Source organism: Falco punctatus (assembly GCF_963210335.1).
Source record: "Falco punctatus genome assembly, chromosome: 6".
In the NCBI taxonomy this organism is placed as follows: domain Eukaryota; kingdom Metazoa; phylum Chordata; class Aves; order Falconiformes; family Falconidae; genus Falco; species Falco punctatus.
The window spans coordinates 16573478-16600088 of NC_137585.1; the positions used below are offsets into that span (position 1 = coordinate 16573478).

The window sequence follows — 26611 nt, forward strand, 5'->3', positions numbered from 1 at the left end:
GACATCTGCGTCGGGCTGCTCTCTGTCTGGCTTTAGCCTGGCTCCCGTCAGTGGGTGTTAGGAGTGTATGTAAGCAGCTCGTTGCAGCAAATTCCTGCAAGTGCATAGCTTCCAACCATTCTAACAGTCTTTATTCTAACAATTGTGACCCTTCACTCGTGGATGCTATCAGCCAGTGGCCTGTGCTAACCATGAAAATGAGTCCGCGCAGCAGCAGAACAGAAATGTCTGTACAGCAGGCGGCGGGAGGTTTTATCCTCCCAGGGTGTCGGAGACAGAAGAGAAAGTAGGGGTGATTGGTGATGGATCCCCCAGGGAGGAAGGGTGGGAGAGTGTGTGGCTGAGCGACAGGACAGCTGTAATGAAGGCTTCAGCCAGGCAGTGAGTGTCTGTGTAGCATACAGCTTGGGGTACACGGACCACAGTGCTGGAGCAGAAGCTGGGGGCGGGGGGGGGGCTATGCCAGACACCCTCCTGGAGTAATAAAGCACTGGTCATCCCTGCTTGAGTCAGAAACTCGTGGTGGACCCAGGTAAGATGGGTATCTGTGTCCTGTGGCCCAGGTAAGATGGGTATCTGTGTCCTGTGGCCCAGGTAAGATGGGTATCTGTGTCCTGTGGCCCAGGTAAGATGGGTATCTGTGTCCTGTGGCCCAGGTAAGATGGGTATCTGTGTCCTGTGGCCCAGGTAAGATGGGTATCTGTGTCCTGTGGCCCAGGTAAGATGGGTATCTGTGTCCTGTGGCCCAGGTAAGATGGGTATCTGTGTCCTGTGGCCCAGGTAAGATGGGTATCTGTGTCCTGTGGCCCAGGTAAGATGGGTATCTGTGTCCTGTGATAAGCTACTGGGGTGCTGGGTTCTGTTGTTTTTTCTTGTTACGAAGACCAACTTGGCTATGTTACAGCCAAGAGCAGTGGTGCTGCAAGTTTCCTTTTCTGATAAACTTTCTTCACTGAGCTATGCTTCTATGAGCTCTTGAGCTCAATGGCAGCGTAAACTATATATTATACTAAACTATACATTAGCAAGCAATGTCCCCAAAGAGGGGATGGAAAAACCACGCCCAGAACAAACAAAAATGACCCCACAACCCAACCCCTTCACTTCGCTTTTACTAACTTTATGAGGTAGGTAAATAAGATAGCAATTTAATGCAAAATTAAAGCTTTTCTGCTGGTCTTTTATAACCCAATCAATCCTGCTGCAGTGTTAGTTGTGCTGTTACTCTAAATGGGTGGAAAAAACCCCATCAAAACCAATCCAAACTCCAGCCCTCCTGAGTGGGCAGAGTCTCCCCCCTCCCTGCATCTATCCCCGTAGCTATGCATGCTTTCTACATAAAACACCAGAACTACCCCATGTCCCACCAAACCCCTGCTACACACAAAAAGTACAACAGCATCATAGAAGCGTTTAGGTTGGAAAAGACTTAAGATCATCAAGTCCAACCATTAACCCAGCACTGCCAAGCCCATCACTAAACCATGTCCCTAAGTGCCACATCTACAGGCATCTGAAATGCTTCCAGGGATGGTGACTCAACCACTTCCCTGGACAGCCTGTTCCAACGTTTGATAACCCTTTCAGTGAGGAAATTTTTCCTTGATATCCAATCTAAACCTCCAATGGAGCAACTTGAGGCTGTTTCCCCTTGTCCTATGGCTTGTTCCTTGGGAGAAGAGCCTGACACCCACCTCGCTACAGCCTCCTTTCAGGGAGCTGCAGAGGCAGTAAGGTGAGGCCTCCCCTGAGCCTCCTCCTCTTCAGACTAAACACCCCCAGTTCCCTCGGCTGCGCCTCACAAGACTTGTGCTCCAGACCCTTCACCAGCTCCGTTGCTCTTTGGACATGCTGCAGCACCTCCAGGTCTTTCTTGAAGCGAGTGGCCCAAACGTGAGTGACACCAGCCTTTGAAAAACAACTGTATCTCAATGAGTTATTTCAAAACTGAAAGGCTTCCCTTCTCCGTACTAGCCCTGCATGTGACTCCACAAAAATTTCACAGTTCTCTGCATGTTTGTTTTTGTTTCAGTTCCCCTTTCAGCCATCACACCTATGCCATGGAAAACTGCAGACGGTTTTGGCAGCTGCCCCATCTTACGGCTCAAATAGTAAGTAGAAAAATATGAATGAGATTTTGAAATTTTTATTTTGTTAAACAAAATTACAAGAAAACTATAGGTGGAGGAGTTTTGCACTGACAAAATTATTCAAGTAGCTATAAACAAAGTGAGTTTACCGATTTGAAAACTGAGCAGGTCTTCCTTTACTGGTTAACAGTAGCTGAAACAAAGTAATTACAATTCTGCAAGCCAGAAGTCTCACTTTGTCCACTAAAAGCTGATGGAAATGGAATAAATAAGTCCTTAAATGCAATCAGCTGCTAAGCTACTGAGAACAAATTCATCGTGAAATAATTTTGCCTCCTCCATACTCTTTTGCATCATTAGTCAGGTGCTGCCTCTGCTGCCATGAAAAGTAAAAATACCCTCCATCTCCAGGGCCAGGTTTTTGTCCCTGTTGGTTGATTTTTCCCATTTTCTTTAACGCCAGCCCCTGCCCTTTTGCCATGCGTTGACCTGGTGCCGCCACTCAACAAAACCAGGCTTTGGAGCCGGGACCAACCCTGCCCCTGTGTTGCGGTCACAGCTCTGAGGCCCTCTGTAGCCTGGCACTGAGCTGCTTTAAGGGGCAGGTAATTAATATGTTTATCTTATAGCTCATTTCTATTGCAGGGAAGGGCTTTTCCTCTTAGTTGGGAACCAGCTCACTCCTCCAAACCGGTGTTCTTAAGCCCTGATACTGTCCTTCATGCTCAGTGAGATCTCCTGACCAGAAGCAGTATGTCGTCTTTATTACAGACTCTGCCGTCGATTACAGGAAAAAATCTGCCACACGGTTAACAGAGGCTGTGAGTCAAATCTACCATGACCTCCCAAAGGCTCAGGGTGATAAAGCTTTCATCAGCTCCAGCCAAGACTATGTCTGGTGAACAAAATGTTCTGCAAGAATGATGCGCCTTCTATAAACATGTTTTTCTGGCAGGGTATGTCCTGTTGTTTTAAAACTTGGAGAGACTGACTCAGCCTGGCTTCTGCAGGAGCTAAGGGAATGCAAGGGGTGGAAGGGAAGGTGGGATGTGAGGGGGTGCAGAGGATGGCATGTCAGAAGAAAAGCTAAAGAGGCCAAGCTGAGCCCAATGCAGCCTCTGGTGCTGGCATGCAAAGAGCCGCTGCTGTTAACCAGTGGTTTACAGAAAGTTTGTGTATGTATTGGCCACCTCCTTTGGTCTGTTTTTTGTGCCAAGGCAGTTTTCCAACATGTCTTTTGTGGGTAGGAAGCTGTTGGTACTAGTGACAAATTGCGGTAGCACATTCCTGCCCAACAGGCGGCATTTTTGCTCCTCCTGGGCAATGCTGTCTAACCTGACTCCTCAGATGTGCCTCAGGCTTCCCTGGCACACGTGATGAACAAGCCCAGGCAGTCCCATCCCACCAGGCGGCACAGCTCTACCAGCTTCCCAAACCTGGTCCCACTTTGGAAGCGGTCACCCACCCGCGCAGCTCCCGCAGCTGCCCCCAGCACAGCAGGGCTGCCCTCCCAGCAAAGCTCGGCCAGCTGCACCGCCTGCACCGCCAGCCCAAGTTTGACTTGCTTGTCAGCTCCAGAGTCCAGACCCAGCGCACCCCACACAGGGAGGACTGCTGCTTGGTCATTTTGCTTGTCATGATCCATTCCTCCATTCCCTTTTCATGCAGAAATTGAAGAAGTTGACCAAAACCATCTCGCTCAGCCTGTTTGTGGCTGGCTGGAATTTGCTCTGAGGATCTATGAAACCAAGATAGTCCTTCCACCTTTGAGATGCATGGACCACGCCTTGGCTGAAGACTTCACAAATGACTAGGGTTTCAGCCTTGTTCTTCTGGTTGTCCTTGGGTGCCTTCTGGCCCGTTTTCTGTGCAGGACTTCGTTTCCACGTGCAGACTGCCTCAGGGAAGTCCCTTCCTTTTCCAGCAAAGGCTTTGTAGTTGCTGGGCTCAGCCAGACCTATTAAGCATGCACGTGGTTACCTGCTGCCTTCCAGATGAAGGTCATGGCTTTCTCCTGGGCGTTTCTCTACAGCTGACTGAGCAGCAACCAGCCCAACAGGCCCAGTCACTTTCCCACCTGAATTCATCTGCGCTCGTTTTCCTTGCTGTTAATTCTGGCACCATTTCTTCAGCTGGTGCTATCCCATTACAGTCTGATTTTATCTCCTTTGATCTCCTTTCCAGGACTATGAAGCAACCTTTTTCTTTTAAATCACCCAGAGTAGGCATCCAAACCTGAAGACTTCTACAGGGTGCCTGAAATGACGTGGTGGTGTTTTTTGATGGGCTGTCGGGTGTTGTATTCCAGTATTAACTGCTGCTACTGTCAGTAGCATTAGTTGTGCCGTGGCAGTGCACACCACCTTGGACTTTTGGCTCAACCAAGAAGCTTGTGCTGTTGCTGCCTGTAACCGGATTATCTCAAGGAAGCTTGGACAGTCAACACAGCACAATGCAGGACTATCAAATGCAGCTACAATAAAATGCTTCCTATTCTCCCTAGCAGTGAAAGCTGGAACACAGGCTTACCGCGGCAGCAGGAGCCAGCCCTGTTCAGCTCTAGATGTTGCTGGTGGCAAATGCACCACTCTGGTCTCTTCATTGGTCCAGGATCTCACCATCTTTCTGAAGAAACAGGCTCTGTCCTGCTGAACGCTGCTCTTCCTCCTCTTCATTCTGAATGAGTGAAGAAAGTGCCAAGGATCTGTCTTTCTCTGCCCTCTTTACTCCCATTGCTCAAAACTTCATTTGATCGATCTCTCCTTCTGACTACAGCTGTTGTGCTCCTGCCACCCAGGGAAACACCTTCTCCGATGCACGGGCTGGTCAGTCCGGCTGCTGCCCTTGGGTCCTCTCTCTAAGAAACAGATCATGTCTTACATATTATGTGTCTTTTCTTCCACAGGTCTTCAAATGTGTCATGGGCCCATCTCCATTCCTTCAAGACCTTCTCAGAGGGAACACGCTGCTGCTTCTCCTGGTATCTCTGACTGTAACTCTAATTTCCTTTCTGATCAAAGGTTCTCCATCACTTAATACTCTCCTTGCTGACCACTGCTCCAAATCTACTTGCAACTCAGGAAGCTTTTCTTCTTAGCTGCCTCAAAGAGCACAATCTTCTTCCTCCCAACTGAGGATAAAGAAGCTCAGTAGGAAAAGCTCTTGCTGCAAAAGAAAATGCCAGAATACTATGGTGAAGCATAAAGTATGCACTGAGCAATCATAACAATAAAGCCGTGCAAGGTATAAAAAGTACGCAGGTAGAGTAAGTGCAACTTCTTTCCTGAAGGGAAAGCGAGGATGCAACAATACCTAGTGGATGGGAATCAGAAGAGTAATTCCAGAGGTTATTCTGGATTAATTCTCCATTCCTAAGCATATAGGTAATTTAAGCAAACGGAAAAAAGCTGGGTTTAACCTCCATAGGCTCTTGAGCGATACACATCTATCTTGTCCTCATCACTGTAAACAAACAGACAACAAGTTTATTACACTCTAGGTTTCAAAGTGTTTATCCTCATGGTTCCCACTGAAATGTTGGGCTGGTGAATAAAACCACAGAAATTAAGGTCATGAGACAGGGGTTCTGCATTTTCTGGTACATTATCTGGGCTACACTGGGCAAAACATTGATCCATCAACTGTACCTGCACCCCAGCAACAAAAAGTACTTTGGGGAAGCTCAGCTCCTGTTGGCAAAGTAGCTAGAGCACCTCTGACTGCTGAGGGCTCCACAGGCATGAGGAGGGGAATGACACCTGGGACCAGAGAGACGGGTGCCCAGCAGCTCACGATACAGATGGATAGCAGTTGAACTCAGGGGGCCTCAGCGCCGACCTCTCTAAAGCAGCACAGTCATCAAATGTGGACTCTCATGGCTGACTGCTAAAAAGTCTGTCTAAAAGACTGACGTCTAAAAAGTCCATCTACTTTTTAGATGGTGCTTTTCACCTGCCTGGATGCTCGAGTCCCCTCTGTATTTCTGTACAAGCGTGGACATGCAGCTTCTAGTCCCTAGCAGCGTTCTTCCCTCCTCCTCCTCAGGACAGGAGCAGACCTACATCCCCCACGGAGCAAGCCAAATTCGCCTGCAAATGCTTGAAGCCGGAGGAGCCGAGGGATAATACATGCCCACGAGGTGCAGGTGCCTACTTGTCCAGCTGGGCTGCAGGGCTGGCCAGCTGCCCTACCAGCCCAACACCTCCCACCACCCTCCCCTGCCCCGCAGCCCCTGCAGGGCCAGCGTGGGGCTGCCCGGGTGCCCCCTGCACACGTGCCAGCGCCTGTTTCTCACAAGCCCATCACTGCCACGGGGCGCAGCGGGGCTGGATTTCTTAGTTGTCAGCTGAGTCCTTCTGCAGGCACTATCGACAAACGAACTAATGAGTCCACAAAAGATGGGTGATTTTGCCCCTTCTCCTTCATCTTTTTAACAGAACAAAATGAGCTTCCTAGGAAAATAAAAAGGAAAAGACGACAACACATTAAAAAGGAACCAGCTTCCAGAAACACTTTGCATTTTCCACAGACTTTATTGGATTTTACATGGCAATACACAGTAGTTACATTGCCCTCCTCAAACACGCACAAATTAAAATACCCCGGTGGTATCAACTGTGTGCACACGTGCGCAGTAAGCTTTCTCACTTTATCACTTGCTTTCATATTCCACCCCCATAAAACAACCAAGGTTCAGATGATAGGCAGCTGCAAGGGGATGACCTGGCTTCCAAACAGTGAGCGCAGGGAAGGATTGTTCAGAGCAGAAAGCTGCTCACACTGGACTTAAATAAACCATCATCTGCCATTGTTGATATGGTTGCTAATAGCACTGGACTGAAGAGAAATCAGAGAGTGTTTGTGCCTATTTCAGCACATAATGTTGCGTCGCTAGCCCCCTTTTTTCTTCCCCTGTGAATATCACAAGTCATGTTCACTAGCCAGTGTCTAGCGAGAGTGAACCTGGAAGAATACTTCTGCTCAGAAGCCTGCCCCATGTCTTCCCAGTGCTTCTGCAGCATTAGGGAGAACAGGGTCTTAAGTTCAGCTTACATGTAAATAATAACCATATGCAGAGTATCCACAGAAAGAGAGCCCTGAATTCACATCCCCAGCATCTGCACCCTAAAGCTGATGGCAGGCGTGACAAACATGTTATCTCTGCCTGAATAAAATAGCTCAAACACCCCCAAGACTGCAGAGGAAGAAACAAGTGGCCACAAATTATTGGCAGACAGGAATTAGTCAGGAACATTGAATAAAGCACCAGTTGTGATCTGTTTGCAGACAAAAGGTGAGCAGCACAAACTCTTACTTATACATTATGGATTGTTTGCCTGGCTCCAGTTAATAAAGAGAAAAAAGCAGCACCTGATATTATGTACAATACAACCAGTCCACATCAAATTTTTCACCTTGGTACATATGTAATAGCCTACACTGCACATCCTTCAAAGAACCAGGCTGGTAATAGCTCATCAGGTTTCAATAATATAATGCTAGAATATGTCTCCAATCTTATCCCAACATCTGATGGGAGCTCCTTGGGAGCCCCTGAAGGAACGTTTCTTCCTTTCCTAGCTTTGTTAATAGTGTTTCAGGAATAACCACAAAGTCTGTGCCAATCTAACATCCCTTGCACCACACCAGCAACGTGTCAGAAACAATCTCACTTCCAGCAAGGAGAGCAATGAAATGAGTGACAAACGCTTGGTAAAGCAACACACCACTGCAAGGAACAATTCCAGCTGTACTTTTTTTTGCCTTTACAAAGCAAAGAAGCTTCATGCCATTGTGCTAAAATACATGCAATGTTCAACACCATACGCATAACCACTGTAATAAACAGTTCCTTTTTTTTTGTTTGCTTTTGGCTAGGACACCTCGCGGTACTGAAAGTCTGAAAAAAGATTTCCACTGGCTAGTTAGGATTTTTAAAAATCTGATGATCTTCAAAAGCAGAGGAGCTTTACTTTAAGAAGGTAAAATGATGAGCAACATGTTTGATATTTGAATTTTGGAGGAAAAGTCCCACTTGAGGTTTAATATTATGAAATAATATATTTCCTATACATTTCTCTATATAACTTTATTTTTTTGCAACTACATCATCTTTACATTAGTCACAGCACAGAAATATCCCTTCCATACGCAGGGAGTACTCTCAACTTTAAGGAAATTTTTTAAGTTGTAAGTCACAGAAGTTTTAATAACCTTGTTTGAATGCTATAACTACTGCTGCTGGGAACAAGAAAGAAGATGTTTTAATACGTGCAGTTTCCATAGGAGTCACTGCTAGAAGAAATGTGCTTTATAATTGTTTCATCCCAAATGGAAGATCATTAAACTGTGCACTTAGTAAAAAGCAATGAAAGCAAACAGTTCCAAAGGTCAGCCTGCCTTTTCCAGTAACCAGCTGGTCTGCAAACTGGCATAATTTTTTTACAACCCTTTCCCCTTCCCCTACACCTTGGACTTTCCATCACTCTATCTCAGAAAATTTAAATTTTTGCTTTTATACGTAGTTCATATACTTCTTTTTTCTTTTTCTTTTTTTTTTTTTTTTTTATAAAACAGTATAAAAATAAGAGCAACAGTCAAGAACTACCAGAAGGTTTATGCATGGCATGGATGACTAAAATCCTACATTGGATACTGTAGGAAGGGCAGAACTGGTATTTGTGCCAAACAAATGCACTTGAAAAAGAGCAGTAATGTCTTTTTTCAGCTGAAAGCCTAGAGAAAGCTGATGCATGATATCTACAGATGCAATACTTCTACCTAAAATCATCTGTTATTTTGAAACAGTATAAAGGGTTATCTGAGGCTGTGAATAAGCAAAAGGAGCACTATCATACCACATACATTTAAATGCAACACTGAAACATATCACCAGTTTGTACATTAAATATAGTAAAAACAATTACCATTCACCAGTGTCTGGGTGTTTCTTATGGCAACTTTAGAGTAGGCACCTTTTTTTTTCCTGCCTTTTTTTTTTTTTTTTTTTAAATCTCTGTGCCTGCCAATGTTACTTCTAACAAACAGAAGCAAGAGCAATGTAATGTACATGATTTGCTGCCCGTCACGTGTAATGATGACGTTTCTTGCACATAGAGAAGTGAACCTTTGTCAGTGCCTGGTGGTTACTGTCACACGTTAGAGTCCTCATCTGTTATACTGGTGCTAGGAGAGCGAGTTGCAAAGTCTTTAAACATTTCATCTTCTTTCAACATGTGCTAGAAAGGAAAGGAGGGAAGAGTCAAGGTTCAGGCCCTCACAACTGAAATCAGGAACCCAGGATGGTCCAGCCCTGTGCCTGGCAGCAAACACCGCTGTCAGCCCTGCCAGCCACTGCTTCGTTCTGCTGAGGATGTTTTTCATTCACACTAGTGACAAACCAGCTCAGTGCTGTCTGCTAGCCCTAACAGCTCGGGAAGGCTGTGGCTGGGCTCCCACCCAGAAAATGCACTGTGAACCCCAGCTGGAGCTCACCACCCAAGGGCAACCCGCTAGCCTAGAGCCAGATGCCACGTCCTCTGCCCTCCCCAGGGGTCAGCGAGGAGAGCTGGCAACCATGGGTCACTGCTCCCTGCTGCGGGAACAGGCAGGGATCTTCCTTCTCTTTTCCCTTTCCTCTCTGTCCCCATACAAAAACCAAAGGACCTCAACTGTTCTGATAAGTTCTGATAAGGCTTTGCTACACCCATAATGTGCACAGTATTTTATATACTTTAGCCCTCAGCAACCAGTGGCACTTCACGCTATCCAAAGACTAGGTCCTGCTATGCACTGGAATCTGTCAAAGCAATTGCCCCCAAAACTACAAAACTCAGCTGCTTGACAGAGTCAGTAATAGCAAAGAGAAGTTGTACTCAGTGTATTTGTATTACACAGCATCGCTACTTAGTAGTGGCAACTGGGAAGGGGTTTATACCCATCTCACAGAGACCTTATTCCACAGACCCCACTTTCAAGCCTTACAGTCAAGTTGTTGATGCCTTCAGAAAACGCTCCTATTTGCCTCACTGTCCCTTCTGAATCTTCCATCTATAAAAAAACCAGATAATGAATAATAAATCAATAATAAATTCATTGTATGCCATGAGAGAGTGGCAATTAAGTGCAGCACATAATGTAACTGCTTGATTACAGCTGACATGATCAGAGCAAGGGAGGAGCGTGACGTTTTGGGAGAAAACAGTTATGGCAGAGTAGGTCCTAAAAAGGCTGCATTCACAGCTTGAACCTCCTTGGGCTGAGAGACCTTTGTTAGCAATGCCGTGCGACTGCAGGAAGTCAGGACCTTCACAGGCCAAAGCAGACTGAAGGCTTCCCTGGGGAAAGGAAAGTTTTCCACCAAACCTGACAGCACAGTTAGAGTCCAAACTGCTCAAATGGACTTACCTGCTCCAGTCTGTCCAAATCATCATCATCATATACTCGGATATCCAGGCCAGGCTTAAAACCCTTCTTTGTCCCACTTCCAGATGCCCGCCCCAGCTCCATAGGACACACATACTCTTCCACATCATCTTGCTTCTTCTTCCTCAGGCTCCCAAAATTGCTGAAGGCAAGTTTCTTTGGCTTACAAGTGGAGAGAAAATTGACAAGAAGTTAGAGAATCAGCAAAGAATCAACAGGTTGCTTACCCTCGCACTGGTATTTCAGTGATGAAGGGTCAAACCCCCACTGCTCTCCTCAACAAAGACCTTCTGAGTAGCTGTATTTCACAATAATTGCATCTGAACGGACAAGATGTGTCCCCTCATTCTACCATTAAGACACCACCATGTAAAGGATCCCAAATGTGATCAGAACCCTACTGCATTAAACCATGAGCATACAAACCATAAGAGACAGTCTCCCTCCTAAATACTTTATAGAACAGACAGAAGGACAACACATGAGTGCTACCTCTTGTCCGTGCACATAAGAGGCTGAGATGTGGTGCGTTCATGGCAGACACAAGAGTCAAACCCATTTGTGCCGAGTCCTGCTCTCGTGCTTCTTTCATTAGCAGTAAGCTCCCCTTCTCAGACCTTACTGAACTGCCCTCCAAACGTGGCTAAAACCAGCACACTGGAGATCCAAATGTCGGCCTGTAAGCTGACACACTGACCCAGAACAAGTGACCAACCTTTACTTTGGCAGTTGCTGTTAGGAGGACGTAGTCTGGGGACTCCATGGCTTCACGTTTCTGCTGCTGGGCCTCCTGCCCGATGAGGAGGTTGAAATGAGTTGCCAAGTGCCGTCTCAATAGTGTCTTGTTCGGTGGGATGTTCAGCAGCTGTGCCATGGTTTCTACATTGAAACGAGGCTCCAAAACCTATTAACACAGAGAATCCAGCTGAAGCCAGTACTGTCTGATGAGCTCTCAAAGACTTAATCAGGCATGCCTATCTTGGTCACTTCCTAAGGTTGCTTTGGGGTTTTTGTTCGTATTTTAGAGGAAACGTACAACAAAGAGGGAGAAAAGAGAGTTAACTAGTTGAAGGATTCATAAACCACTACCAGGCTTTCCTTCTGGAATTGTAAGTAGAAACATATTGACAGGTAAGAAAGGAACAGATAAATCCATGCTTAACTCTTAATGTGTGAAGCTGCCACAAAATGTTTACCAACCATCCTCTTCAATTCTGGAAAACACAGCCTTGGAAATGATGGAAAATAAACAGACATTAAATGTTTTGGGCAGGGATATACCTCTCAATCGCCACAACAAATTTCTGCAAGTGTTAAGTCTCTTGTCTGGAGTATTTGATGCTGTAACAATTGAAAACAATCCCAGCTGGACATTGAAATCACAAGTTTTACAAAAGTAACAAGCCTTCTTCACAAAATAAAACACGTATCCAGGTCTAGGAAGGAAGACGGTGGCTGTTTAACAGCACGATAGCAGTGTACTTCATTGTGGAACAGGAGGTGAGCACCATACGTACGTTAAATCCTGAGTGGAATATAGATAATGAAACCCATTGCTGCCCACACTAATCCTGCCCAAGAAGTTCATGTCCTTTGAACTACGGAGTAATAAATTTTGATAGCGACTTCTTACTAAGCAGAATAAGATAAGGTGTGTGCAGCAAAGGTGTCAGAACTTTGCTCTAGTGATTCCCAGCCGTTTTTTTGGTTGTTTTTTTTTCCATAAAATGGAACAGGCCAGCCTAACGCCTTACCATCAGTCCCCCATGCACACCGCTGCCCCGCAGGTTAGGTGCATACTCTGCCAGATCAACGGAGCGTAACCACTCCATCACACGATGGTTGGTCCACTGGGTGACCTCGGAAGGTGTGACGTTATTCTGTGAACAGGAGGAACACGCAGTTAAGAAGACTTTCCAGCTCAGCTGTCCCAGCCCCAATCATTACTGAAACAAACCTCTCCTGCCCTTAATGAATGCAAGTCCACTTTGGAACTGGATAAAAAAGCTTTTTGGATTGCTATCTTGCAGCAATACCAACATGGAGATGGGTCTGGACAGTGGGCAGGTCTGTATTATGCTTCATGTCATTTGATTATCCTGCTGTGCACTAGGACTACCTGCAGTTTCTACCAGCAGAACTGAAAATTTAGTTAGCTCCGTAAGCCGCTGTGCTTTTTTTGCAGATACACATTGTGAATCTAAATCCAAGAGTCTGGGTTGCTTCATCATGCATTGCCCTACGCAGCATACGCTGCTTCCAAAACAAACTGATGGCAGTCTCCCATCTGGTAACAGGGACAAACTCCTTTTACACAAAAAATTTTGAGACAGCCATCAATTTTCCAGAAAGTTACATAAGACTCTTAGTAAGAAGTGGTCATGGAACTCAGTGTTGAAGATGATTTATGGTCCAGACAGCACATCAAAGAAAACAGCCAGCTGTTGGCTAAAACGTAGGATACTTGGCAAAGGGGGGCTTGAGTCTGGGGCCACAGCAGGTGGAGGAAGGAAAGTGGTGTTCCAGGTAGTGATGGCAGAGCATGAGACTGGCAGAACAATATGAGGAAAAGGAAACCAAAAATGAAACCAAATGAAATGGGAAGGAGAAGACAGAGCAGGAATAATCAGAAACACCAAGGAAAAAACCCTAGAGGATTCCTCTTCACAGCTTCACCTTAAAGCAGTACCTCGTCAGACGGCCTCCTGCGCAGACAGTTGGGCTCAAAGTTATTTATTCTCAAAACCTGAATGGCTCTTTTGATGCTGAGGTGGTGGAGGACACTGACAACTTTCAAGGACAGCAAGTCATCCTGTTGAAGAGGAAAGGGGAGTCAAAGAACATAGATGTACTTACTGGTGGAACCAGCACCTGACTGGAGGAGACTGTTTCGGATGTTGGCTTAAAATGGCACACCTGACACATTCCAGGGTAAGATTTTAATACACGAGACACGTGATTAACGTTAAACCATCTGTCCTAAAATAAAAGCTTCCCACGTTGCACTGCACTAGCTCCTGGGCAGTGTTCTTCACATAGGGAACAGAGCTTAGTATGAGAAACCTGGGGTAACAAAGAGCGGAGAGGGTGAGGTGACACATCCTCAAGCAATCTGATCAAAGCCAGGACAGCTTTCCAGACACCGCATTAGACTCACTTGGCATTTGTATTTAATCCTGCCGAAAGTTTTAACACCACAAACATCCAGCTAAGAGTTTAACTGAAAACAATAAATTACCCTGAAAATTGACCACAACTGCAAATGATGAGCATTTTTCAAAACGGTTGTCACAAGTGATGGAACGATGGACAAGGTGACCCTACCCAGGGCTGCGGAGAAGTTCACCTTAAGACTCCTTGGCCCCATCTCACGATCCTTGTGTAGCTCCTACCTTGCACAGGCACCTGCTGCGGTTCAAGGGAAGGGCAGCAGGTTGCCCAGGAGTGCCAATTCTCCCTCGTGTGCCAAGGGAGCACACTGGACACACGGGCAGCCTGGCGGTGCTGTTACACCACACCATCTTCAGCGTGGAATGAGCCACTTCTCACATGTCACAGGGCAAGAGCCTGCGAAGGCACAGCCACACTCCTCCCCTGCAATGCACCCTACAACCATGGAATCATTTGGGTTGGAGAAGACCTTTAAGATCATTGAGTCCAACCATTAACCCAGCACTGCCAAGTCCCCCACTAAACCATGTCCCCAAATGCCACATCTACACGTATTTTAAATACCTCCAGGGATGGTGACTCAACCACCTCCCCGGGCAGCCTGTTACAATGCTTGACAACATTTCAGTGAAGAAATCTTCCCCAATCACCAATCTAAACCCTCCCTGGTGCAACTTGAGGCTGTTTCCTCTCATCCTATCACCTGGGAGACGAGACCAACAACCACCTCGCTACAACCTCCTTTCAGGCAGCTGCAGAGAGATAAGGCCTCCTCTCAGCCTCCGGTGATACCGACAAAAGCAGCTGGTTCCTTCTCCAATAGCTCAATCCTTGCAATTTTTTTTACTTAAACATTCATCTCATGGGGCACTTATTTTATAGCTCACACAGACGAGCTGTTTAGGCTCCTACCAGTGCCTACGGAAAGTGTCAGTTCGTGCAATGCTAAGGAAAGAGATGGTGCCTCACAGCACCCCTCTCTCTGCACTGGCCACAGGGCACAGCCAACCGCCTCTGGCTGAACAGGTAGCTTTTAGATGTCAGGAGCTGGGAGAAATTAGTTCCTCCCTTTGTGACTACAGTAGCAAGCAGGAGTTTTGCTTCGGCTCCATTAAAGCTCCCTTTTCTCCCTCTTGTACTCGGGGCTCCTTCAAACCACTGAGGAGGGGTGAGACAGAGCCTTCTGGCACCCAAGGGGGCTCAACTCACAGGACACGTGGACAATGCCGAAGGAGACAGAAGGTTTAGATTAGGCTCACAGGTTAAAAAAGGCTGCTGGTGCTACCCAGCCCCCTGACGTGCTGACTGGTTTGCAATACATGCAATGCAGAAGGTGTCACATTTTGCCCACCTCTCATTTCATTCCAACATATAGCCCCAAAATTCAGCATTTCAAACCCAAAATAATCATATTCTCTCTCATTTAGGGAGCCAAGCCACGAAAAGGAGGAGTATGTGACAGGCCTGGCTAGACCTCCCAGCTCGCTGGCTGTGGCTGTAGCTCCAGAGCAGCGCTACAGAAGAAAAACCTCCCCTGCACTGCAACTTGGTCACGTGCTGGAGACTTGCACTCCTGCTGAAGTTCAGTTGTAAATCGGTCCTAACTGTGCCATTAAGTGTCTCAAAGTCCAATTCTCTGCTGGTGCAAGTTGGCTGCCTTCGACAAATTTATGCATCCTTGTGCCAAGATTAATCTGGCTTAAAATGTTTTAGTATTACTTATGGATTTTATTTTGCCAGAATATTTAAGAATAGATTCTTCGTTTACCCAAACATTTCACTGCGTTCAGCTAACCTTATGATGAATCTAAGACTAGAGTTTCTATGTCATGTTTTCTGATTTCTTTATTATAAAATAATAAATATTTGCTATTATTTATTTTGAGTCAGAGTAACTTCACAAGATTTTAAAAAGTATTTCCTTCATACTTTGCATGCAGCTGTATTTAGTTGGTCGTTTACACTGAATCTGTTATAATTTTATGGTCAAAATCTGTTGAAAAATATCCCCAGTGATCTACAATTAAAGGGAAGTGACAGGAAGAATATTTATTTAAAAGGCAAAGCTCCTGCTATGCATCCCTCCTCTGTTCACCTATTACTTTTCTTTTTTAATACAAAAAAGACCAACTGTTGAATAATACAAGTCCCCTTACATTACAGCCTGTGCTGCGTCTTATCTGTGTTCAATCCCCGTTCAGTTAACACCGCGGTAGTAAAGTCTCTCAACACAAGATCAAGGTCAACGGAGCCTACTGGCATCAGATCACCGAGACTTAAGAAGCAGAAGACATAAACTGCTTCCTGCTTTTATATTAATGTCTGGCCTTGAAACACCAAAGGAAACAAACTACATAAGCAGTATTTAACATTTGACAGAAATGGACTCAACAGCAAAGTCACGCCAGGTAGCCAAGGCAGGTCAGTCCCGGGCAGCGGCTGCGGTGCCTCAGCAGCACTGTGCTTGTCTCAAAGGAGGAGAGTTCAGTGGATCAACCCTAGGCTTCCTCCTGGTGCTGTTGTAAAGCCTATACGAAATACATGCAAATGGGGCATAAAAGGGTAACTTTTACTCTGTCCATGGCATGGCTTGTGAGAGAACAGGAGCGTGATTGATTTCAACTTTGTTATACAGAAGAGATTAATATCAGCGCTGCTTAGTTTGCATCTGTGTCTCCACAGAGACGAACAAAGATCTTACCTCATCTCACCTGAAACATGACACAAAGGAAACCTGCTGGGTTGGCTTCAACTAAAAGCTACTAAATGTAGCCTGTTTTCAAACAAGCTGGCTCTTAAAACTGCAGTTTTCTTCAAAGGAAATTGCTTGGGTTTTATTCACCTGAACATCCACATGAATAGGTAAGTAGACCGAATGTTTGCTCACTGAAGAAAAAATTTCCACCTACCTCTATTAGTTAATTAACAGCAAAGGCCCAGCTGCATGAACTGTGACCACAGATTTTGCACACTTCTGTGTATTTCCAAACACTGCCTGAGCACACCAGTGTCATGCACAACTGTTAAGCACAAGATTGCCCATTTCTCGTGCATGAGCCTGTTAGCTCTTCCACCTTAAGATAGTATCTTTTAAAGCTGAAAAGAATATAGGAATTACTTGCAGGTGAGTAGTAGTATCAGAGCTTCTGTCTTCTATCGGTTACAGCTTTTGCTTAACACAGGACAGCCACTACAGTTTCAAAGGGTTCTTTAAAGACTGCAGTGGAGCCCACAGACAAGTACAGCATTTTGGCATGTCCTTTTTGGGGTAGTGATGTCTCTGACACTCTGACCTCCCTCAGCCTTCTCCCTACAATCACCCAGAAAATTTGAAGACCCAATTTATGAACAATTCAACAGATTTGAAATTATTGTCCCATGAGAAAGTCCCATGAGACACATGAGACGTTTAGCTGTTGGAGAGAAGTCTGTACTTTTGGTACACTACGTGTGCAGAGGCGTAGCCTCTGCGATGCTGCAAAAGCGAGTAAGCTCCAACCTTAGCTTACTTGCAGTACATTCAGTCATCTGGGGCAGAACTGACATGTGGAGACAGCAACCATGTGGCCCTTTTATGTTCCTCTTTAAAACTTTTAACAGTCCCAGAGTAATGCACAGAGGGTCAGCCAGCCTCCAGAAGGTGCTGACCTTCTGCTCGAGGAAGCTACAAGCCCGATAGCTGTGATCCAGCTCTCTGGCTCCTTGTGGACACTGGATCCCCTAAGACTGGTTCTGCTCTCCCTGGATGGACACGAGAATGGTTGGCTGCAACACAAGAGCTGTCTGAGCAGCCACAGAGCCCCCACTCATGGGGCCAGCCGGGGTTTGGCCAGTGGCCGCTGCCCCAGGAGGGCTGAGGGAGAGTTGGCAATGGTGGTGCCCCTTCCCCAGCCAGAGCCATCTGTCTCTTGGGGTCAGCTGCTGCCTGGACCCCTCTTCCCCTCCACAGAGCAGGGGCAGGGAGCGCGTTTGGGGCCAGGGCTGCTGCCAGGAAAGGCTTGGGGGCAGCTGAGAGGAGGTGAACACGGGAAGGGGAGAAGGCTGTTCACCGAGGCACATGGCAGGGCACAGCTGCTTGTGCCCTGGGGTGCAAAAAAGGTTGCTGTCACTGGCGAACTGACCCAAAGGGAGCAGGAGGAACACGAAGGCTGGGATGAAGTTGGAGGGCGTTACATTAATTTATTATCAATGCAGTTGCAGCAATAGGCGCAGTGAAAGCAGTTCTCTCTCTAGTCTCACCTGGTCTTTAGTGAGTACGTCAGTGTGCATTAAAGCGGAGAGAAACTGAGAACATGAAAAAGATGTCAGGAAAAGAAAAGCCATTTACTCACCACGCTCATGTAATGCAGCATTCGGCCATCCACCTTTCCTTCATCAAACTGGGTCTTATACTGGGGGAGGCCAATGTCATCCAGCCACCCTAAGGCAGAGACACACAATCATGTTAGTCTGGTAGCCAAGTTACCTAGCACCAGTTAGTTTTCTTCTCATTCTTTGAGCCCCAAATTAGCCATGATTAGGAGCCCTATCTAAAGTTGATCTTCAGCATGTAATAAAATCTTACTGGTAACCCAGTGGTAATCCAGTTTTCCATGATTGTTTTCCTCTTCAGATCCGAGTGCCTGCAGAGCAAGCTGAAGCTTCTTCCGATGCAATGGGTGCTTTATCCCAAGCTCCTGTGAAAGGAAGGAAAGCAGCCAACCTAGAGACAATACTGTATTTTATTTCTCCCTCTGCTGAATTACAAATGGTTTCATTGAGTCACACTGTACACAGCAGTTGCTAGTGACTTGGCAGGTGTATTTCCTATTTGCTGAGTATCAGCATCATTTTAGCACATGTGCAGCACTAGGGAAGTGGTGGATTAATTTCAAAATGTGGTGGATTACAAACTGTATGAAAATGTCAGTCATGATATTCTCATACCAGGTTAAAAAAATCCCACAATATAAATCATATTAGCATTCCGAAAAATACTTGATGGGATTACTTCCCTCCCTCCCACTTTGGCAGGTAAGGTTGAAAGAATTGTTTAGTTAAGAACATATGAAGGTCCCAGGAATTACTGAAATTTATTACTGCTTCCAAATGCATAACTTTCCCAGTTTACTCGCAAGTGCAGCCATTCCAGGATCTCTTCAATCCCATATACACTTTCACCAGTGCTTGCTAGGTAATGTTACCTCTATGGCAGCACTATACACTCTAACACTATTGCAAGCCACTGTGTTCATATCACGCTTTTCTTATTCCAGTTGTAGTGTGTCTACCAACTTTGAATTAGCCTAATTGAGAAAACAAGCTTACTATTTGGTGAGGAGAGTGATTTTTTTTAGAAGCTGAACATTCAAATGTTAGCAAATACTGTGGATTCAAAGTATAAATCGAATCAACTATTCTTCTGTTTCTAGTTGTAGAAAAAAGACAATTCTGTAACGATTTAAGACAAAGAGACTAATCACCACGTGTGTACCAAATCCTCATTCCTCTTTGTATAAAATGGGCAGAAAATATAATCAGACCAAACCAGCAGCTTTTTACACCCTCTCACACAGACCTAAGATAACGGTACCACATATGAGTGCTAATGAATCAGGGCTACAAGCCCATATGATAATGAGGCACTCTCATGTGCATATTTTTAGAAGGTAGCACAGCCGATTGCTATGTCCATGCTTAATGAAGTTAAATCACATAGGTGTAATTATTAGTTTCAGCACACAGCATTACATTTCTATGGAACTTCAACTAAAAAGAAACGGGTTTGGCATCACTTCATATGACAATATTTTAAAAATTCATCTTGTTTACGTCTTTATTTTTACTGGGTGCACCTTACAGACATGATTTACACGCACAGAAACAGCAATTTTTTTGTACGTTTAACTGAAAGCAGTGTTTGCAGTATTTCTCACCTTTTCCAGATCCTGCTGAGAAGCCTGGAGAAGTGTTTGCCCAGACAGTATCCAGTGTTTGCCGTTACTCATGTAAGAGCCTAGCCCTTGGTCCTGCAGCCAGTTGCAAACCTGCTCCTTTGTCCACTTTGCGAATGGCATGTCCAGCTCACTACAGAAGATTTTACCAAAAAAAAGACTGATAAATCCCATGCCTCAAATCTCCTTTTCCCATATATAATAAGAAAGCCAAACCCTAAGCCCAATCCATGAGTTTTTTGTGGGAGTTGGGACAATCTCGGTGGGGGAAAATGTGCATCATAGGTGGCTATCAGGTGAGCCTCCCAAGGAAGAGGGTTTCTCTACTTCTGAACCGTGAGCACCATGAACTGCGGATAGCTGCTGATCTCCTGCCACGATCACAATAAACATGGTCTGTTAATACTACTGAAAACAACCACTTCTGCCACCTGAGTGGCTAAAATGCTGAACTGGGATCATAATGTTTCACTTTAGCTTTTAATACCCAGAAATGCAGCAAGAAATGTACCGGAGTAGTATCTGTCACTGCCAGGCAAGGGCTCGCACCCTGCTTCTGCTCCACACAGCCTCAGGGCTGCAGCCTGTGAAGCTGTGAGCAAGGCAGGCTCTGCTCAGCAGCATCACCACACCACCCAACCCACCTCAACTCTGCAAAGACCATCTCTCACGGAGCGAATGGCCTGGGAGCCACCTGTTTCCACTTGCCAGGAGAGGGGGCATTTCATCTTGGCACTGCACTTATCCTTTGGACCCTGTGCTTGACCAGAGCTGTCGGGAAGGCAAGCACCAGCACACGTGGCACCACTTGTCTTACTTGTGAGACTGCCCCAGGTCTCGAGACCAGCCCAGTCGTGGCCCCGCCGTTGCTCTCGTCCCTCCTCTTTTGAACTCCGTCTCTGACATGTCATCTGGATTGAAGGTGGTAGACTGACTTCTTTTAAGTCTAGTTTAAAGGAAGAAAGCATATTCATTTTTTGGCTGAAGAAAAGGCACGCTGCTATCACTGCAACCGATACAAGCAAGATCTCCTAACAGGGTTTGTAGCTGTTCTTCTACCTGCTACTGACCTGCTGTTCGCTCTCAAATGGCACGCTGGCTCCTGCTCTTGAGACAGTAAACCATGGAGCCACAGGTTGGAGGGGGAAAAAGGGAAGATGTATTCCCAGCAAACCCCTGTGCAAGCCCCAGCTCTGGAGAATGGTCATTTCTCATCTTTTACTTACTTTCCAAATAACTTCTTGATCCCCCTGGCCTTCTTCTTGGAATCCGGAGAAGGTGGTGTCATCTGTAGACTATCAGTTTCTTTTGGGCGAGGGGGCAAGCCAGCCAGATCCAGGTGATCTGCAGATCCCTTCTCTGTTTCAGCTATTGCAAAACAAAAGCCCCATCAAGACCCACTTACACAAGACTGCACAGACACACTCCTGAACTTGGGAATAACTCTTGCTAGAATTAGAGAGAGCCACCACGGTAAGAAAATGGGGCAAACAGGGATGGGAAAATCCAGGAGAAACATGTTCCTCCTTCATGGACCTGACTGGGAATACTCCAAGGCAGTGCTCTGCAGCAGTTAAGTAAGTGCCTTGCATCCAAGATGGGCAAAAACCACCTTGTGAATCAATCACTGAATTAAACCTTAGGTTTACTCTTCCCTGGGGAATGCTCCTACAGTCCTTTCACAGACAGAGCTGAGGCATGTGGATGCCCAGAAACAATTCAGCGCTGTGGCAGGGAACCAAACTACGAGTCCCCAAAGCACAGAAAAACAGTTTTCCTGCAGGCATCTGTCCTAATAACCTGCACTACTCCCTAAGCTCCCCACCCAGGAAGTTCCAGCAACAAATTCTCGTCCCAGGAGCAGAAGGATCCTTTTCCCCTCACTTCTACAAATTGTGGAATATTTTGTTTCTCTGCAGAGAAACACCACAGAGTTTAGGCTCTGTCTAAACTAGGTCTTCTGAGTGATCCACAAAGCACCTCTGATTAGAGACCAAACACATCACCACCCACTTTAAAAGCATTAAATCTTTGATCTGCAGCTGTTCTTTTCTATGACAACAAATCTGAGGGCTCCTGTCCCCAAAAGGGAAGTCGTCACAAAAGCTAAACTAAGAAAGAAGAAAACTCTTTTTAAGATCAATTAAAAGGAAAACTAAAGAAATTGCAGTTTCTACTAGGCTACGTTAGCAGAGATGTGCAGGCAAGTGCCAGACAGCTGAATAAAACTACCACGTGGAGTTTATGCCACCTACTCGCTGGGGAACAGTGATAGCACAAGCCTGTTCAGATGAAGCAGCTGTGGCAAGGCAGCCTGCAGCAGGCTGACAGTCAGGCCTGTAACCACTTTTACCATCTTTTAACACGGCTGTGTAATTAGACAACCATAATTTATATTTGAAATGGACTCTCAGACTTCCAGGAGAAAAGCACGCAAGTTATGTGAATCAAGGTAGAGCATATATTGCCGGGACACGTGGTCTCAAGCCACAGAGTTAATGCTGAGGTGGCCACAACGTGCCACAAACAGCAACAAACTGCAGGCTTCACCAGTGAACCTTTCTGCTAGGCAAACTTTAGACAATTCAGCCAGAATACATTTGGACATGTTCCATTTTCCACCAATGCTTTAGATGTTAGACCTTGCAGTGGAGCAACAAGGTCGCATAAAAGATTATTTCCAGGCACTTTCATTTGCCTGCTATGGAATATGGGGATCCTGCCAGTGGCAGACAGCACCAGCGTCGAACCAGGCTTTGGCATTTGTGGTTTTTGCTTTACTTGTATAAGAAAAGGTGCTAGCTTAGAAAAAACACATTTAAATGGCATTCTAGAGAGAGACTACCAGGTCAAGGGTGGATGCATTAGTAGCAGAGATTTGCGGGTATTGCAACGTTTGCTCTTCTACCTTGCTCCCTTTCACGCACTGACACAATCTAAGGGGCCATATGGGAAACCGAGTGGGCCCGAAGCACTTGGTCTCTTCATCAGCGAGGGGCACATCGGGTGGCTGTACAACCACCCGGACTGACTGACAGAGCTCTGCTTGCTAAGACCCCACAGGTCTTACCCACCTTTGCCAGAACCCACCCAGGGAACCCCCACATCACAAGACTGGTTTTTACTGTGTGCATGGCTCCATCCCCATCTGGCTCAATTATTTCTCATGTGTTTATTATATAACAAATATAATCACATCTTAGAAAAGGAATTATGTATCCTTCCTCTCAGAACTCTCCTGAGTAAACACCTGTGAAATACACCTCGTTCCCTGCTTTGCCACCCTTTAAGCTCTTCCAGGGGCTCCAAGACAGGTGACAACACAAAGGTGCCTCCCGTATTTAAACATCACCGATTCTCACCTGCTACCTCCGTCTGTGGGTAACTTTGTGCTCAAAGTTACGGCAAAGGTCTCTGCAAATTAACCCGCAATCTCTCTCATTAGTAGCAGTTACTGAGAAATGGCACAGCTGACTTAGCAGAGGGCAAGTGTTACATGAAAACTCCTTTTAGCAATGGACAAAAGTTTTGATGCATAGCTCTGGTGTCTAGTTCTTGTTTGGAAAGTGTGTGGCCATAACCAGCTGTTAGCAGCAGTCACAACACAGCGCTGGTACAGGCAGACATGCAGGATTACTATACCTAAAGTAGGTGCGCTTGCACTTCGACTGCGATCTTCAGATATCCAAAAAACGCACATAACCACACGCAGCACAACGGGAGAGAACACGCAGAGGGACAAGGTAAAACACAGTTCAAAACTTACATCAGCAAAATACATGACAAAGGGAGGGAGGTACATGAGACACATGCGCCACACACAATGCTGAGTTCACACAGAGATTAGGATTACCAATTCACTGTTAATCCCCCTCTCACAAAAAAAGAAATGCAGTAGAGTGCTATGGTGGAGAGGGTAAAACAGCACCGCAGTCACTTCGGTGCAGGGAGGTCACTTGCTCCGCAACACATTGGGCAGGTGACTCGCACGGGCTCCCGTGAGATGGCAAGTACCAGGACACCAGCTTTACAGATGGAAGCACTGCAATCTGGATAACATAAAGAACGCAAATTCACAGGACTCTGATCCAGATGGCCCATCTTCCAATCCTTTACGACAGCCACAAGTACTCCACTTCGTTAGACAAATTAATTTCAGGGTGAAACAAGTGATTACACAAAAACACACATGAAAAACAAAAGCAGACTCTAACCCTCAGAACAGACTGTACATCTACTCCAAGTAACTACTAGCAAGTTCCCATGCTATATGTCACAGGCAAATGTGGGGAATGTATAATAAATGTATAGGTATGTTATTTCTTTTGAACAAAATCTAAAATTGTCTTTGAGTAAGAACAGGAGACTCTTCTGCTCAACAAAGCAGAAGCTATCCACCTTCAATCTTCTGAAGATAAGAGATAAATTCCTAAATCTCATGCAAGAGAAAGCCAAGAACTTTAGATGAATGTCAGCAGATCTGATGCACAAGACTCACTTGACGCTTGAACTGGAACAGTGGAAAGACTGCTATAGCACAGCAGTGAATGCAAGTAGGATTTCAGTTGGTGGCAACAGCGACTTCTGCATTAAGCAGAACATTTTATTTATTTCTTTGTCACGTGCAAATGTCATCAAATGACAATTCCAAAACAATCCACTCTCCATTACAGGTCCAAAAATTAACATGAGCTTAAATAACTTGTCAATCCTGTTCCTGTTGTCACCATCTCTTTGCAGAGCTGCTTCAATACACATAAAATAAAAGAGGGAGACTAAGAACTGCTGCATCATTTCTGTACAATCTTATGCATCAATCTTATAAAAGATAAACTGAGGATGGAGCCCAGGGAAAAAACACCCCACAAATCCCATGTGTGAAGTACTGCCAGACAGCTAGCATTTCAAAACAGCAGCAATACACTACAAGGTCCCAGGGGAGATATCACAGCATAGGCTGAAAAAGATCAAATGCTTCATTACATCAGTGAGAGTTTCTTTTCTGGTTTTTTTTGTTGTTGTTGCTGTTTGGTATTTTCCAAACATTCCACTGAGAAAAGTGCCACCAAGTCACAGTGAGGCTAAGGCTGGCCTTCCTGCTTCTTAAGACAGTTACAGCTGTTGTTAAGACCCTTCAAAATACACAAAATCTGCATGCAGGTGCATGATACCTACCCAGATTGGGGGCACTCGCAGTCCTCTTGTTATTCTTAATCTTGAAAAAGCCTCGTCCAAATGAAGATCTGGCTTTACGGGTACCAAAACTGTCCTCGTCGCCTGTGCCACCATGAGAAGGGGACTTTGGAGGGAGAGTTGCAAAATTCTTACCTTCCACAGGAGGTTTAACCTGCTCAAGTTAGGTAAATAAAAGATTCAATGTCAGGGAATTGCAAAAGGCCTTTTGAGAGAGACTGCAAAGTGACTGCTGACAGCTAATCTGTAGAGTCCCTCTCATTTGTTACTACAAGAAAACAGAATGCAAAAGCCGTAAAGGAAAACATAAACAAGACTCTCATTCAAGTACCTTCACGACCCAGGATTACCATCACTACCTTCTAAGAGTAACCTGTCTTCTTTAAGATGTTTCTCAGCTTCTGTAAGGCTGGCTTACAGGTATGGAAAAGGTAAAAATACAGTCCTGGAAGGCTGTGAACTTTTCTAGCTTTCCAGGGTTCCCGTCTCCCCCAACAGCAGCTGTAGGGGCAGTGGGAAGCAAAGAGAGAGACGAGACCCCCACAGTATACCCGTTGTCTGCCAAGTGTCAGACAGCTCTTTTTGTCTATCACTGCTCTGCAGCTTCAGAATTAATGGATTAAATGACTATGTCCATTGCCAAAGCTGAGAGGAAAATAGGTATCAAGCAAGGAGTATAAATGCCAGGACAGCCATCCTACACACCAGTTAACCAAGCACTAGTTTTAACCTTGCCAGTTGTTTCACTGTCTCTTTAAAAGAAGGAGGGAACAAACCCAATTACAATCCAAATATGACCCTTCGGCTTTTGCTGAATCGATACAGCATTCACCCTACAGGTGGTATCTGATGTACATCACCTCTTCTCAGGTCTTCCTATAGGCAATAATTGTTGCATGCAAACTACAGCCATACGGTACCGCAGGGTAACTGTTCTGCAATGACAGTCTTTTTAGCAACAGAGTCTCTACTCACAGAAAACAATTTGGAAAGCCAGAGGCTTTTAAAGAGACACTAATCAAAGGTAATTACAGATTCAGTAAAATACTTAATGGTTAGCTTTGTTAATTACCTAGTGGTAGAACACACGGGGGAAACGCTAGCTTAGACGGCAACCTTATGCTCAACCAATTATGAAAGATAATCCATGTTTGGGAAGACAAGAACGTGTGAGACACTCTAAGCCTGACACTCTAAGCCTGACACTGAAGTGATGATGACAACCATCATATTAGTCCTCGCTCTCTTGTCTGCAGGTCTGCTATTCCTCCTCTGGAACTGCATGCTGCAATTTCACACAACTGAGCTTTTCAACACCCGCTCGCAGTCTGTGTTTCTCTGTGTACACGCATGAGCACGCACACACACGTTACCTCTGTTGGCTTCTGTGCAGACTCTCTGTCCTGTTTGGGAAAGATTAAGAAAGACATTTAAAAAGCCATGATTTACAGCCAAATCATTACTGAATTCATTACGGTTACTCAGAGTTAAATTCTGACTGGAATACCCTTCCCCACCTATTTTTTGTCCCCCCAGATAAATCTCTCCAGAGCTGTATTTCACACAGGTTAATTCTTGCTTTCTTTGAGGTCAGTGAGCTGGTAAGAAAATATAGTTGCTTCGGTTTACTTTGTAAAGGATTAGCTGTGTACGTTATTAGCGACATGCCATCTGTTAAAGCACTAATGGGCACAGCTGGCTGAGGGGACCCAAAGCAGGAATCAGACAGGGTAGAAGCCATGTAGATAAAACATCCACAACCTCCATACCTTGACGTCCAAAAACCAACCCCCTAACCCA

The 26611-nt window shown here is 45.5% G+C and overlaps 2 protein-coding genes and 1 long non-coding RNA gene across 8 annotated transcripts in view; 1 reads left to right on the forward strand and 2 right to left on the reverse strand.

Annotated features, from left to right (window-relative positions):
* Nucleotides 1–750: 750 nt before the first annotated feature.
* LOC308066052 lies at nt 751–8709 on the forward strand. Its single transcript, XR_013929005.1, has 2 exons — nt 751–3046; nt 4996–8709. It is a non-coding gene; the product is annotated as an uncharacterized lncRNA (long non-coding RNA).
* REP15 (RAB15 effector protein) lies at nt 3042–4066 on the reverse strand (the record flags this gene model as incomplete). Its single annotated transcript, XM_080391569.1, is given in 5 exon segments — nt 3042–3433; nt 3435–3462; nt 3464–3668; nt 3671–3754; nt 3757–4066. Coding segments are annotated over 5 exon segments (810 nt in total), but the record flags the coding sequence as incomplete, so codon positions are not given.
* The window catches only part of PPFIBP1 (PPFIA binding protein 1), a 119537-nt gene continuing 99528 nt past the window's right edge, over nt 6603–26611 (reverse strand). For 4 of the 6 annotated variants that reach the window (XM_080392866.1, XM_080392868.1, XM_080392864.1 and 1 more), the window contains 14 exons: nt 26185–26214; nt 24794–24965; nt 23261–23293; nt 20845–20986; nt 20436–20564; nt 19601–19751; nt 18250–18361; nt 18017–18105; nt 13204–13326; nt 12269–12394; nt 11230–11418; nt 10497–10676; nt 10074–10139; nt 6603–9328 (listed from right to left, as the gene is read on the reverse strand). In XM_080392866.1, coding sequence (XP_080248992.1) covers nt 9242–9328; nt 10074–10139; nt 10497–10676; nt 11230–11418; nt 12269–12394; nt 13204–13326; nt 18017–18105; nt 18250–18361; nt 19601–19751; nt 20436–20564; nt 20845–20986; nt 23261–23293; nt 24794–24965; nt 26185–26214 — 1629 coding nt within the window. In that variant the 3' untranslated portion in view covers nt 6603–9241. The remainder of the gene's footprint in view (nt 9329–10073; nt 10140–10496; nt 10677–11229; nt 11419–12268; nt 12395–13203; nt 13327–18016; nt 18106–18249; nt 18362–19600; nt 19752–20435; nt 20565–20844; nt 20987–23260; nt 23294–24793; nt 24966–26184; nt 26215–26611) is intronic. The other 2 variants (XM_080392869.1, XM_080392867.1) reach the window with 1 other exon arrangement.